At 41.3% G+C, this 16,148-nt stretch overlaps 2 protein-coding genes across 3 annotated transcripts in view; one reads left to right on the forward strand and one right to left on the reverse strand.

Annotated features, from left to right (window-relative positions):
• cpped1 (calcineurin-like phosphoesterase domain containing 1) overlaps positions 1-5,286 on the reverse strand; it is a 44,370-nt gene extending 39,084 nt beyond the window's left edge. Inside the window, exon 1 of the mRNA XM_042507872.1 lies at positions 5,091-5,286. Within this exon, the coding sequence (XP_042363806.1) occupies positions 5,091-5,154 (64 nt within the window). The 5' untranslated portion in view covers positions 5,155-5,286. The remainder of the gene's footprint in view (positions 1-5,090) is intronic.
• Positions 5,287-9,019: 3,733 nt separating this feature from the next.
• shisa9a (shisa family member 9a) overlaps positions 9,020-16,148 on the forward strand; it is a 67,697-nt gene continuing 60,568 nt past the window's right edge. Inside the window, exons 1-2 of one of the 2 annotated variants that reach the window (XM_042507379.1) lie at positions 9,020-9,881; positions 10,422-10,528. In XM_042507379.1, the coding sequence (XP_042363313.1) occupies positions 9,367-9,881; positions 10,422-10,528 (622 nt within the window). In that variant the 5' untranslated portion in view covers positions 9,020-9,366. The remainder of the gene's footprint in view (positions 9,882-10,421; positions 10,529-16,148) is intronic. The other variant, XM_042507380.1, reaches the window with a different exon arrangement.

Raw genomic sequence — 16,148 nt, forward strand, 5'->3', positions numbered from 1 at the left:
CCTGTAAAAGGGTCTAAGTGTCACCTTACTTACTAATGGAATATGCATATAATTGGATACGTTCACTCGAAGTTAAACTGATTTAATGGATGCAGCTTTCCATAGTGGCTGACCTTCCGAATTATCCGCCAGGTTTTCACATCCTGAACATCTTCTTCCACATATGTTGAGGTCACAGAACACTGCACATATAGCGTACAGAAATATAAAAGCTTTAGAGATTAGGTGTCATTACAGCATTAGTCATTCAGCGGTAAAAGTCCTGATGTGAAAGTTTTATATTCATTCTTGGAATCAACACAATGCTTGATGAGTTGAAAGTGCTGTGATTTGGACATTGGACTGCTGGGAGTTGAAGATCAGCAGGGAAATGTAATGCACAGCCTTTTGTTAAAGCTGTACATGCACGCTTCATGAGTGGCTAAGTAATTAACAAACAGCTCCACATTGGAGCATGAATGGAAAGGAACAAGTGTTTTACATAATCCTGATATTACATAACAACTCTAATCACTCAAATATCCAGTAGAAAGAGCTGTCCCTGGGTTTCCCTGTAAAAAACGGAAGCTGACACTCAACACGGCTGGTGATGACAAGGTCCGAGAAGAAGGACACAAGAAAAGGCCCGGCAAAGCAAGACAGAAATGGAGTCCTCTTGTTGCCCATAAACAGTTTCTGCTCCACTTGTTTCATTTCTGAGGATGTGGAAAGCAGCGCATCTGCATTCTGCGTGAAACCCCTCACAAACACTCTGCGGGAAGTACTCGCTGTTCAACATCCTCTGTGTTTAACATGCGCTCCGTGTGTCTCTCTCCCAAATGAGTTGATGATAATTCAGTCCTCCAGAGAGACGCGAACAAAGACAAGGAAAAGAAAGAGCGACAAAGAGCGTGTTGCTCCTGGGAATCAGGCGAGTAAAAGCTCAACAATGATCCTCTCTGTGTATTTGACATTTATAAAAACACAAGGGGAAACACATTCGACTTTTATGATTATCATCATTTTCTCTTCAACCACATTACTGCAGAACGCCTTCAATCCAAAGTGGCCCAGCCTTGATCTTAACTTGTGATGACACAGAGAGGACTGATGAAGAATGCTGAATCTGAACAGCTGACGTGACCACTGTGGTATAAAGTTCTCAGAGGTCGATGACAGTCGAGCAGGATTTACTCCTTAAGGAAACGCAGACCAGACGTATTTATAAGCAGACCAAAAACTCACGTACTCAACCTTGCAGCTCAGAAGAGAAGGAATGAAATAATCCAATCTCAAAGATTGTTATCTGGGCTGATCAAGATGTTTTTTGACTGATTGGGATCACCTATATTGAGTTTATAGAGTCAGATCCAATCCTTTGTTTGATGTCAGCCGTCAAACAGGTGTTTTTGCTTTCATGCACAGCAACATGGAGAGCAGCCTTCGTCAATTCTCCAATTCTCCGCTGTTTATCTGTATCTCCACTCAGCTGAGCTCCCATGTGTGTAAGAGCAGGGGCTGCGTCCCACCCGCCGCGAAATGCCACACACCATGAACAAAATTTCAGTATGAGATTGTTTATGTAATTTACCAAAGTTAAGAACACTAAATTAATTTCAGCTCAAAGGGAGAATCTGGCATTTTACTTTCATCTACAGCGCATGGTGTTTCAGCCGCCCTGCACGGACGAGAGACAAATATAAGTGCAGAGACAATTACAACCACACCACTGAAGGTGCAATAATGAGCAAAAAGCCAACATGGCTAATTCATCAATGAAGCGTAATTTGTGCAAAAGATGCGAGAACAACAGAAATATACACGTAACAGAATAAAGTTCCAGTGTTAACCACAAAATTAGAATCGATGTGAATTGGCAAACTTCTCGTTATTTAATCTAGTGTGTGTGTGTTCCATTTTTAAAATTCGGTGTTCCCTTTCTAATTGCGAACATTTTTGCAGGTCAGTGAATGCAGCACCAGCAATGCTCTTCATGAGAGCAGTATTCAGCTGAAGTTAGTGGAGTTTGAGTCGTGGGATGGATAAGTAATCTGTCGATACGGTAGAGCTAATCAGTTCTGATCAAACTAATGGATGAGAGGAGCAGCTGCTGCAGAGGCCAGTGAAAGCAAACTTTTAAACCCTGCGCAAATTAACGGTCAAGTTTCAATTTCACTGTGCCTGCCCTTCTGTGTCTCCGTCTGTGCCTGGAGTACGCTCTGTGCGCTAAGAAGTGTAATGAATAAGTGAACTAATACTTACCAATACAGCGACAAGGCCAAAAAGATTAAAGGGAGATTTGTAATTTTATACTTCAGTCAGTCAGTCAGTCATTTTCTGTAACCGCTTGTTCTCGTAAGGGTCGCGGGGGCTGGAGCCAATCCCAGCTGTCATTGGGTGGAAGGTGGGGTACACCCTGGACAGTTCGCCAGACCATCGCAGGGCCGACACATATAGACAAACAACCATACACACTCACAGTTACACCTAAGGGCAATTTAGAGTCACCAATCAACCTGAGCTGCATGTCTTTGGACTGTGGGAGGAAGCCGGAGACCCCGGAGAGAACCCACCCAGACACGGGGAGAACATGCAAACTCCACACAGAAGGGCGCCCGCCCGGACCGAACCCCGTTTAATTTTATACTTTATTTTGTAAAATAAATAAATAATAATAATAGGGTCATACATTAAAATAACTAATAATAATAATATCAAGGAACAGCTTGGATGCAGGTTTTCTTTCATAACTTTGAAGAACTATGCACGGTGCAGCTGTTTTCAAGAAAGCAGAAGTATCAGATTGGGACTCTGTGTCGACAGATACTCAGTGTTAAATGACTCAAAAAAAACCAAAACAAAACAGGATTGGGTATTTCTACTGCAGACAACCTACTTTTATGTGAAGACCCACTTTGTATCGGTGAAATGTTTCTGTAAGATAATGCAGACCAGATCTGTCTTTTTAACAGGTCAAAAACTCTCATCAGCACATACTGAACTTCAAGAAGAGTCTCTAAACTCAGTTGGAGTGTTTGCATATGAAAATAACTAACTAACAATACACACATCAGTAAACAGGTTAGACTTGCTTGAAATTACGCATGCAGGTGTGCACACAAACACACATACAACAAATAAACGTGCATGAACACCACATGCATGTTTCTTCTACTCATAAGTTATTAGCTGTCTTCTTTGTGGGTGCCCTGAACAACAGATTTCACAAAGCTGCGAGGTGCACACACACAATGCCCGCACATTTTTTGCCCCTTTACAGCACAATGTCTCTCTCTGGAGTCAGATGTGCAAACTATTTCACATACAAATAAAAAGAAATTAAAAAAGAAAAAAAAAAAAACAGATGCCAACAAAGCTCCCGTGACAGGAGATAAGAGGCAGCTGCGTTGTGTGGCTGCGCTGGTTGAGCACAACTTCAAATATAAATCGCACAGATTTCTCAGGTGGCAGATTGTGCGCTCCAAACAAAATTAATCATCATCGGAGATGAAAGCACACAGGGGCTTGCATTTGCAGCAAATAATAAAAGACTGAACATTTCAATTTGCTCCCTTGAGTTCCTTTACACTAACTGTTTCATAGCGTAGGTGCTAAACAGATGAGACAGGTTGAAAGAGCAACAGAGAGCATGTTAGTGTGATTACTGTAATGGTTTGAATCCTTGAACATCCTGACTGCATGGCTCAACCACTTAAGTAATTAAACATTTTAGATTAATTTAATCTACTTAAATACGAGCTGCTACAGCGACAATAATTCAGGTTGTGCAAATGCAGAAATGTGGTTGAATGTAAAATTAGAGGTCCTCATAAACGTACTAATATTCCATTACAAATAAAAGTCCTGCACTGAAAATGTTACTTAAGAAAAAGGACTGCACTGAAACAGTAAAAAGTAAAAATAAAAATCTAGAAAAAACACAGGAAAAACTCAAAATTATATATACATAAAGATAAAATTTCTATAATGAAATAAGTCGGTAAATCATTTTGTATCAGCTACTACTCCACCAATAATTTCAGTAAACGTATATATACAGCTAAATACATTAACTCATACTGCATTCAAGTACAAATATGAGGCACTTGTATTGTACTTCAGTAAATTTTTTCATGCCACTTAATACTTTTACTCCATTACATTTCAGAAGGAAATATTGTACTTTTTAACTTCACTAAATTTTTCTGGCAGCTTAAGTTTATTTTACAAAATAAGACTTTTGCATAAAAAACACAAGCAGAGTTTATAAAATATGATGTTTTGTTCTAAATTAAATTATCAAAGTCCAACTGCAACAGTTAGTTGACTAATAACTTTGCCAATAGACAGAAAAATAATCGGCAACTCTTTTAATAAACATTTGAGTCACATTATTTTAAATAATTTGAAATGTATAAATATAATACTGTGTTAAAAATTAAATTACCAAACCATTAATACAAATCCAGCTGCAAGGATAAGTTGATAAAATGACAGTGACAGAATAAACCATTAATAATTATAAGGATCAACAATTTGCTAACTTTAAGTAAAGTAAAAATTCCTTCAACCCATGTTAAAGTTATTATTACCAAGACATTTATTCATTAGTAGTACTACAAATTGGCGGAACTTACAGCTAGATTTCACTAAAAACATTCTTCCACAAATAAAATGAATTTAATTACATTGAGTTTAATACTCAAGTTAATGTAAATAATCACATTCCACCACAGTAAATTACAGAACCTCGGGATTTGGGTTTGAGTTTGATCACAAACTGTCCCCTATGCTCATAAACAATAAACTACAGTTCTTCTAAACAACAAACTCTAAGTTTAGTTTTCCTGTATTGATTTGATTAAGTATCGCTCATGTAAAACAGTGCTTTTATTTTGTAAACACAAGCTAGCACGCTAACCTTGCTTTAGCTGCTAACAGTGACCCGGTTCATTGAAACAAAGCCACACAGACGCTGTCCGGTGATTCTCTCTGTCAGACTATTAAAGCCAATAACAGCCAGTTGTGTAACAGCCAAGTTAAAGAGAGCTGAACGGTTAGCATCTGCTACCCGGCAAAGCTAAAGAAGCTAACGGAGCTAACGGGGCTACCTTCAGTGAGTCCTCTGAAAGTCCGGTGTTTCGCCCTGAGAAAGATGTCCTCACTCTCAGCCATATCATCCAAATGTGACAGAGTTATCCGAGTAAACTAGTGAGTGACTTGTGAGCCTGTCAGCGAATCTCCGAGCAGGTGTGTTGTGTAACTGTCGGGTTGTCCCAGATGTCTCTGCAGCTTGATGATTCTGTGGTAATCGGTGATCGACTGCTCTGCCTGCCTGCCTGTCAGTCCAGCGACCCCAAGTGAGACTGCAACATGCACACTGTCCTCGCACTGATAAACACACAATATACCCTCAGATCAGCAAATCAGACACCGCCTTTACTGATTTTAATTAAATATTAACTTAAACATTCAGGGAACATTCAGGGAAATGCATGACCATCCCTCCACCATTATTTAGTTATGAGAGTTTAAAATGATGTTTGAAAGTTCAAAGTTGAAGATGAAATTATGGAGTTGAAGTTTCACTGTCATTAGGGAAAACCATTACTGGATTTTTGCGAATATCCAATATGCCGATATATAACAACTCATTTAGGCACTAAGCGATATAGAAACCGAAAGATATATACACTCTTTTCCCCCCACCTAATTTTAGTGATCATCAGGTCTGTTGGAATTTCGTTTTATGCATATTTTTATTGTCATAGCCCACCACCAGATGGAGACATAAAATACAATGCTTTACAATGTATTACAATTTGTCACTTATTGTGTAACATATCAAAAATCCTTCCACTTAGGGTTGATGTTTTGCACATGCTCACATAATTAAAAAAATTCTCATTCAGAAATCAGCATGTTGTCTGATTCAGATATTTCACTTTAAAGCAAATATCGTCCGATACTTATGATGCATGTCCCTGCTTGTCGTGCACGCTGGGCAAAAAGAGGGAGGCTAATAATTCTTTAACCCTTAGGGCCCGCTTGAAGTCTACACACACTCATATCGCCCTTCACACAAAATGCGCTTTTCAAAGTCAAGCTTAAAAAAAATTATATTTTATTTTCTGTTTTCATTGACTTTTAATTGGTTTTTTTTTTTAACCAATATCGGTCCTAACAATTGATATCAAATATGCATTTTCAGAATTTAAACCCTTTAACTGCAATTTTTTTGTGGTAATGCCACTCTAATTTTAGATGGGAAAAATACATATATATGTATATATATATTCAATATACTGAATGTTAAGTATAATTTTTATTATTGTCACAGCCTGGGATATGTCTGTGATTAGGAACAATGTTGATTGTGACAGTGCACCAAGTGGAAATAGCATGTATTTTCTCCATATGCCACACATGGTAAAAGGTGGAAAATAATAAATACTACAAAGTCCAGACAAAAGTCCGCAATGACAACCAGAAATAATACAATGCATGGTCTTTATGCTTTGATGGCTATGGGATCAAAGACTGCAGTTTGAGTGGGTTTCTATGGTGCATTTTTTTGCACTTAGCAGTGTGACATACACTCAAACTATATGTGTATGACTTATTGTGCGAGCTGAGCTGGAAATTCCAATATTAAACAAAAATACACAATCTTGCCAAAATGTATGCCTTATGCATGAACACAGCCAAACTTGGGGGCGGTGTCATTGTTTAAACCTCATATGGCGGGAAAGTGTCACACACCTAATTTCCTGCATGCTGGTGAATTTTTATGCACCAACTCTTGCCTTTTTAAAATTATTTTAGTTTATTTTTTTAACTAAAAAAAAAAGTCTACTATGTAACGTGCACATGTATTTTACAGAATTTTTATTTTCTAATATTGCATCCTTTGTATCCTCATCACTTTTTGTTTTTATTTTTTGCATTTTTCTTTGCTTCTGAGTCTTGAGCTGCTGTAATGTGTGAATTTCCCCAGCGTGGGTTTAATGCAGTCTTATCTTATCTCATCTATCTTAAATGCTTTGAGTCAGCTACTTTTGTGGTTTTATGAGGGGAGGTGCCACTTTTGTTGCTTACATGACCTTCTTATTGTGTGAAAAAATAGTTCAATCAAATTATTTGAATATCGCCGTAAGAGCCCTGTGATCACACACAGAGATAAGGACCTTGGACAGCGCCTCAAGTCTTTCAGCAACATGGACAGCAGCCTGGCCCACAGAATGATCCGCTTTTCACCTGAAGAAACTGATAATCTGGTGGCTCTAATATTTGAATGAGCATTGATTGTTGCTTTTGCTTGCTTTCACTGCATCCAGACAGTTTAAATAACGACGAAGGTCTTTTGAGGTGGCTTTTTAAGCACAAATTAATCAACACAAGCCACTCGTGTTACAGGTCTATACAGTCGAGGTTTTGGATGTTCTGCAGGAAGGAAATTAACTGACAGTTTTATAATTTTCAGCTCAACACAGACAGTCTTCTTTCCTCTCTCGCATTTGACAAAAAAAAACAACTGTACTTCAAGAACTTCACATATCCACTAAATTATTGCAGTTCGCCTTAGGTATTTGAGAAAGCATCAGTGTTTTTAAATACTATTAATTTTAATTTAGAGACCAAGCCAGTTATAATTTCTGTTGTATAGACCTCTTTTTGATGAGGTCTGGTACTGGGTCACAGATTTTGGTGTTACACTTGGGACTCCTGCACAGTGAAAAGATGCAAAAAAGCAACAGAGTGAATGCTAAATTCTACACACAGAAACTTTAACCAACTGCAGTTCTACTTATTTTATTATTTAATAATTGAACTCCATTCATGTAACTAATTACTCCCGAATACTGTAAACTGTTTAGCTCAGTTTCCCAGGATTTCAGTGTTGCAATCACAACAGTTAATTCAAATTGAGCCAATACCCATGAAATCTGCCTGACCTTGCAATTTTGTCCAATCACCAGAACTTCTCCGCAAATTTGGCGATTCAAAACAGTTAAAATCTTACTCCACTGTAGAGCTGCGTGCAGCGTATTGATTCATTCAGCCTCTCTCTCTCTATGTTTATTATGAGACTGCTGCTGCTGGAGTGTGAGAAACTCTGAATGCTCATAATAACATACTTCAAATCTGGGATAGCATCACAACTATTTGTGCAACTTTCACTTGGCCCCACAGTTTCATTGCAAAAAATCTGTTTTCTTTTCTTTCTTTTTTTGAAAAGCTGCCGTGAAATCAGAGATTTAGGGCAACAACAATCCCCCGAAATAGCCCGCAGAATCCTGAGAGGACTTAGCTGTACTTATGAAAAGTCATACAATATAGTAGGAGACAAGTTTCCAAACTTTGACCCCCAGAAAATTTGGTGCCCCCCCCCCCAATGTTGACTCCATGGCTACAGTCCTGGTAGAGACATTGTTTTTCGAATGTCTTTGGGGAAAAAATGGTGCCTTTTTGGCCCAGTAAAAAACCAGTTAAACACTATGTCTGTTGTGTAAGGATTTTCTCTTCTTATCATTAGTTTGTCTTTTGGTTTGCATACTTTTGAACTAAGGAGCAGAGGTCTCAGGAGCATCACTGCATCCCAGAGAGTCCCCAGGGATCAGGTGGGCATTAAATCTCCCGGAGCCACATCTCTGTTAAAAAGAGCTCTTTTTTTTCTGAAATGAGTCCCCTGCTTTGTGCCAGCCGCTGCCTATTGTCACACATTAAGCTACTTGTGATTTCTGAAACAATGGCAACCTACTACTGAAAATGAACAAAGTGGAAAAAAGGGGGAGAAAAGGGGCTCCCACGCTTTTCCTCGACGGCAAAACCGAGTGGTGATGTACGTATTCCGGCTTTTATCAGAATATTTCACAACAAAGGCTACCTCCCTCTCTCTCTCTCTCTCTCTTTCTCTCTCCCCCTCTCTCTCTCTCTCCTCAGCCCTCGCAGTCTCACTCCCTCCCCGTATTTTCCTCCTCCTCTCCTTTTGCGCACCAGGCTCTCCCACCCTCGGCTCTTCTACTCGCTCACTGCGCTCTCATCCTCGGTGCGGCTTGTGTCTCTGCCTACTCCCGTGCGTAAGAGCGCACCGATGGATGTGTAATGCGCTCCTGAAAAAAAAAACTGCAAATGCCTTTCTGAAAAAGAGATGCGCAGCAAAGAGCGCGCGCTGGAGAGCTTCGATTAAGTCATTTTTTTTTTATTATTCCGCGCGTTTTTCTTTCTGGATGATGACATGTTGATAAAGATGCTCGTCGGCGCGGGTGACGGTGCGTCGCTATTTGGATGTGTGCTCCTGGACTTTTCAGTGTATCATGACCGCGCGCCCTTCTCCCTCTCTCCAAGTCTTTTCGTTTGCGCTTGAAGTTGAACGGGGAAGGCACGATGAGAGGGAAATACTTTCTCCTTGGCTTCTTGTTGCTCAAACTTATGGCTCTGGTGTGCAAGGCTGACGGCGAGCCGGGGCTGCTCGGCGGATTCGTTATGATCGCCACCTCCAATGGGTCCAGGGAGGAGGAGAGCGTGTCCGAGGAGACCCCGCACACGGAGGACAAATGCCGGGGCTACTACGACGTGATGGGGCAGTGGGACCCGCCGTTCATCTGCAAAACGGGCAATTATCTATACTGCTGCGGCACCTGTGGCTTCCGCTTCTGCTGCTCCTACAAGCACTCGCGGCTGGACCAGAGCACCTGCAAGAACTACGACACTCCAGTGTGGATGAAGACTGGGCAGACGCCGTACAAAAAAATGAACAAGATGCACGACAGCACCAAAGACAAGACGAACTTAATTGTTTACATCATTTGTGGAGTAGTGGCCATTATGGCTCTCGTGGGGATTTTCACCAAATTGGGGCTGGAGAAGGCGCACCGGCCTCAGAGGGAGAACATGTCCAGGTGAGTCTCTCTCTCTCTCTCCTCTCAGTGTTTACACGCAGTGATCTGGAGCGCGCAACTTGTTCCATCATCTGTGCACACAATGGGAATCAGCGCTTCTAATGCATTGGGCATATTAGGTTTCCCACACAGAACTGCGGTTCCTTGGCAACTGTGTCATCTTCTGTGTTGTGGAGAGAGCTGCATATGCTCCCTCCACTCCACTCAATCCATCCATTGTGGCATAACATTGGGACTCTGCTCTCATCAGGCGGGGGCGGCTTCTTTCACTCCACTCTGTGTGCGTGTGTGTGTTCGTGTGTTTGTGTGTGTGCGTGGCTGGAGATAAAATGCTTTTAAACACCTTCATAGTGTCAGCTAACAGGCAGGAGTGTTTGTGCAATCTCTCCCATTCATCAGCACATTTTTGCACTTGGCTGCACCTTCATGAAAAGATTCAGGGTAGCCCAACTGAATAATTAAATTAACCATGTTATGCACATGTCTGCATCCATCACCGCCTCTCTCTCCTCCTCCCCTCTTTTTGTGTATGTCTGACAGGGCCGTCGCCAGCGTGCTGCAGGGCGGGTGTCCAGGTGAGCAGTTTCGCGGGGAGGAGGCCCTCGGGATGCATTCGCAGCACTTTGTTTCCAGGGCCACAAACCTCCGTGAGTGTTGCTTATTAACTGTCTAACTCAGAGCAGTGTATAGAAGTGTGGGTGGGGTGTGTGTCAGCAAAAAATGATGCTTAAATGTGTCCAGCTTGGCCTCATGAAGTCATCTGGAGTGATGTAAGGAGTCACTCATCCCAGCTGGGCTCAACTCATATCAGGCTGATGGTGCGTAGTCAGAAAATCCTCAAAGATACACACACACACACACACACATCCCTGCAGGCCTGTTCCTGTTTTGTTTCAAATGACAGCATTGGGTTTTGTTTTATCTCGCCACGGCCAGATATCCATCCATTTCATAACACGCTCGAAAGAGAATATCTGCCTGCCTTTTCTCTGCAGCTTTTCAAAACCGTTATTCACTGTTTTATTTTGGTTTGTGCCCACATGATATAATGAGAGAGAGAAAAGGGGAAGTGGGAGTGTGTGTGTGAGGAAGTAAGTGCTGGTGATGGTGTTTGTGTAGGGGGCTGCGAGTTTGAAGGGTGGTGGTGGTGGTGGAATACAGAGCGTATGAATGCCATCTATTTCTGTTGCGTCCCGTGGGCTGCTACAGTACCCAGCTTCTTTGTGTTTTAAGATCAAACAGATGAATCCACACAAAAACACACACTCAAATACGAGACCCGAGCGTACGATGCACACGGCATTATAACTCAAAGTTGCATCACGTTCCTTGTGCCAAAACAAAAAGCAGATCTGAGATGAGTTTGTTTCAACGGCTGAACACGCTGCTCTCGTTAGAGGACCGTTACTATCGAGCTATACATGAATGGCAGCCTGTACGATTCCATCTGACTGCAGCTGAAAGCTCAGTCGAAATGGCACATCAAACAGGCTGCATCTCGCCTTTCTGACTGTGTTTCATTCCTCTGGTGCACAGCAAAGAGAAAAGAAATCCATTTCAGCCAGTGTTTTAATCTGGTGTTTGGTTTGAAAGTCCTAGTTTCAGGAAAAGTGAAAAGAATTGTTGGATGAGGTTATTTTGCAGTTTTCTAGAGATGTTACAATATCAATTTTTCCTTCATGATATTAAATCCCATTCCTGAATTTGCGCAACAAACTATACAAGTGATCGGATGCCAGCGCATAAAAAAAGTAGAAAAAAAGGTTATGGAAGGAGCGCACTGGTGCACACGTTGGAAAGCTGTAACCATAAAAAAGCAGAGGTGATCTGCAGAAAGTTTATGGCTGTTCGGGACCAACAAAACCAGTTGTGTTTTAGGGAATCATTGCTCCGTTTCCATTCCATTTTCAGACTCAAAATGTATACCTTTTATAGTGATCTGTTGGTGTGTTTCCATCAGCTTTTTAGGCGACAAACAGATGTTTTGTAGTGACCTGCTCTAAATGCAGGTGGTTTGTAGCAACTGATCAGGTTTTTTCCACTGGCTTTTCAGGGTCCAAATGTGGGTGTTTTGCATCGTCCTGTGTTTTTTAAACGTTTTTTTCCATCTGGTTTGAAGCCTTCAAGCACAGGTCTTTTGTAGCGACCTCTTGGTGCATTTCCATCGGCTTTATAGGCTTCATACAGGGTGTTTTGTAACAGCCTGTCTTTGTTCTGGCAGTCGTTTTTGGCTCCAAAAGTCTTTGTCTTGTAACGACCCATCAGGTTTTTTCAGGGAGCTTTTAGGCTCCAAACATGGGTGTTTTCTAGTAACCTGTTGATGTGTTTTTACAAAACACATAGGTGTTTTGTAGCAACCTGTTGGTTTGTTTCAACTGGCTTTTTAGTTTTTAGGTTCCAAACTTGGGTGTTTTGTAGTGGCCTATCAATGTTTTCTTTTGGCAGCTTTCTAGGTTCCAAACAGTGGTGTTTTGTAGCAACTATTTAGGCTCTAAACAAGGGATATGATCATACTGAAGCACCTGTTGGAAACCTACAATGGTAAAAAAGTGGAAAATCATCTTTACAGTTTTCCAATGCAAATAAAGAACAACAATGTCTTGCAAGTTACAGGTATGCTTCCTAATTTGGTGAAAATGTAGCATTTCGGAATTTTTCCCTGCAGGTTAATGTTTGGATGTTTTACACACACAAAAAAGCTTAAACCATGACCCATGAGCACGACATTTAGAGATTTCAGGGCGCTCCTTTCCTGAGTGGTATAACAGACAGGAAGACGGGAGGTGTTCATGTATGGTGGTGGTGGGGGAGGGGGTTGAGTAACTATGTCTATTTGCGAGAACGAGATAAATATGTAATCCTACAACAGCTCAGCTGGCTAACGACAAGGTGACATAACCCTACTCAGCATGAAGCACTACGCCCACAGGCACCATCAACATCATGATGAGAGCACATCTCATGGAAAAGGGGAAAGAAAGGTTGCATTCATTAATATGGTTTGGTATCACAGAGAAATGCGGGGGGGGGGGGGGGGGGATCTGTGCTCCTATGAAAAGAGAAGAATAACAGTAGGTGTTTCAGTGGGTGTAGGGGTCCGCTTGAGTCTTTTTTTCCCGTCCCCACTGTGGGAGAGATGAGATAGCGTAGCGGCCTTTCACCTGCAAGCCCAGGAGGACGCTGCTGTGAAATAGCGATTATTATTTGCAATGTGGAACTGGCTCCCCCGAACCTTTTAATCCTCGGGGTTGTGGGTAATCATGTGGAATGTTATTAACCTCTGTGATCTGGTGGGATCCTCCCTGACTGCCACCTGATTGGTTTATGGGTCCCTCCGCCGTAAAGGGAGACGATTCATCACGGGGGCCACGGTTGGAGGGGAGAGGAATTAGATATGGATTTGCTGGATGTGGACATGTTATTCTTGTAATAAGTGATTAACGGAAGATAAATTGACTGAAAAGGGCAAGATGATTTTTTATTGAGAGCGCTGCTGTGGTTGTAAAGGACAGATGAGGAAAAGTGAAGAGAGAAGGTGAATGTTAGATGAGTGCTTGGGTTAAAAGGGCCACCGTATGTGTGCACAAAGGGAGTTTGCTGTGCTGGAAAATCTATTTTTAGTACTAACTACATATTGATTATAGCTTATGGCTAGATTGCCCAATTACTGGCATTAATGCATCTGGTCTGGCAGGTTTCTGACTGCTTATATAGGAGGAGAAAATTCCTCTGGGTCTTGTGTGAATGTCAGCTACATATTTGTCTGATGACCACCGCTGCTTTATCATTCATATGGTCTCCCTGGCAAACACTCAATGCATTTGTCAACAGAGGTGGAGAAAAACAAGCAAACTCCTATTCCCAATTCGTGCTTTGCTGCACCCTGATCATTTGTAATTATTATCACATGCACCAAAGGAGTGCCAAAGTAGGGCTGGGCAATATATTATTATATCAATATGGTGATATGAGATGGATATCTGGATATCTTGTGCAATATTGTCCAGACCAACAAAACTGTTGTGCTTTAGGGAGTCATAGCTACGTTTCCATTAGCTTATTAGGCTCCAAACATAGGTGTTTCTCTCCGTTTTTTGTTCCTATCCACTTTTAGTCTGCAAATGTCTGTAGGTGTTTTGTAGTGAAGCATTTGCATTTTTCCCATTGGCTTTCTAAGCTCCAAACATGGGTGTTTTGTAACGACTTGTTGGTGAGTTTTACACAGACTCAAAACATAGGTGTTTCATCAGCTTTTTAGACTCTAAACATGGGTGTTTGTAATGTCCTGGCAGTACGTTTCCATCGACTTCTTAGGCTCAAAATGTGGGTGTTTTGTAGCAACCTGTTGATTTATCTCCATTGGCTTTTTAGGCTCCAAACGAGGGCGTTTTGTGGCATCTGTTTCTTGTTTCTCCAAATGTTTTTTGAATCGACCGGTCAGTTTTTTCCATCCGCTTTCTAGGCACTACACGTAGGTGTTTTGCTGCAACCGGTCAGTGTTTTTCTATCCACTTTTTAGGCTCCAGACGTGGGTGTTGTGTAGCGACCGATCAGTTCTTTCCTGTCAACTTTTTAGGCTCCAAATGTGGGTGTTTTGTAGTGACCAGTTGTTTTTCTTCCAGTGTTTCCTCTAGGATTTTTTTCAGCAGCGGGGGCAGGCTCTCCGCGGAGCTGTGGCGGCGTAAACAAATGACGCTTTTTAAAGGCTGAATGTAAAAATAAAAAATAATAACAAAAATTCAACAATAAAATAATAAAAACAATAAATAATAATTTCTTGATGGGGCTGTAATCAGTGGCAAAGTTTGCACCCAGGCTCAGAACAATGGATTTTTCTTGGTTTTTTGTAGAACAGCTCTAAGGCTCTGTTGTACGGAAATTCCCCAAGAGGTGGCCCGTTGATGCTCAGCAGCCCCCTGCAGCCTGTTTCTCAAGTCAGTCTTCACCTACAAATAGAAACAATAATTTATTTATTTATATATTTTTTTTTCAACCCATTTAGGGTCCCAGCCTGATAGCCCGTGTTTCCCTTTATGTTTTTCTCCTCTACTCTCATCTCTCTCTCCTGCACCATCACTTTGCTCTCCTGCTCCTTCACTCGGCACTCCCCCTCCTGTACTCTGCTCTCCTTCACTTTGTTCCACTGCTCCTCCCTGTCTGTTACGTGTCTTATACGATTACATAAAACATTAACGTTAGATAATTTACACTCACGTCACATTTGATTACAAGTGTGAACATAATTTTTTACCTAACCATCATAATTTGAGTCAGTAAAAAGGCTAATGATACCTGACTAGCGCCATCCTCATCAGGTGTCTTTCTCTTCTTTGAAAAATATTTGAACAAGCTCATCTGAAAATGCAGTCAGCAGTTACATCATGGCGTGTATATCGCTTAATGCTATCAATTAGTTTACTCACGTTAGCGACACTGAGTTGAGTTGGCACCGGGCCCATTAACTTAAGCTACGTAACCTTAGCTGGCCATCAATATTTTGCGAATGTTTATTTAACTAATAAAATCTATTATAAGTTTTCTTAAGCTAATAAGTCTACCTTTTCTCCGGTAAGTTGCACGCTATTTTCAAGCCAACACTCCTCTGACTCTCCAACCTGATGCCTGGATGCGAGTAGCTAATTAACGTCGGCACCAATTAGTTCTGTTGGGGGGTGGGAGGGGGCGGTGGTATCTACCCCAAAGAGTAGATACGGAGCAAGATAGTTATCAGCCTCAGCACTCGCGACACCCAACGCAGTGCAGGACTGTGGACAATTTAAAAAAAAAAAACAACCAAAAAACAAACAACATTTGAAGGAGCGGCGGGTAGGATTTAGGAGTGGCGGGCCGCCACTCCTAAATGAGTGTAGAGGAAACACTGTTCTTCCATCTGCTTTTACAAGATCCAATAGTGCTTTTAGCGATAAGTCATTTTTTTCTCCATCTGCTTTATTAGCTCCAACTCTGTCTCCAACTCTCTCCAGCTTTGTCACAACCTTACTGTGTTTTACCATAAACTTTTTAGGCTCGCATCGTGGGTGTCTGCAGCGATCCATCGGCAGGGATTGTGCCATAAAATGGGGTATTTTAAACCAAAACATGATATTTTCCGTATCATTGCCTTTAACCATGTAGTCACTGTATCCAAATTATTGATGAATATTTATCTTTAGCGTTATTTTTATCGTTGCAATATTGATATCAAGGAAGCTTAAATCATTAAAACAAAAGCCCAAGGTTGTATTTGTTATGTTTATAGGCCCCTGT

This window comes from Plectropomus leopardus, chromosome 19, assembly GCF_008729295.1.
Source record: "Plectropomus leopardus isolate mb chromosome 19, YSFRI_Pleo_2.0, whole genome shotgun sequence".
NCBI classification, from domain to species: domain Eukaryota; kingdom Metazoa; phylum Chordata; class Actinopteri; order Perciformes; family Serranidae; genus Plectropomus; species Plectropomus leopardus.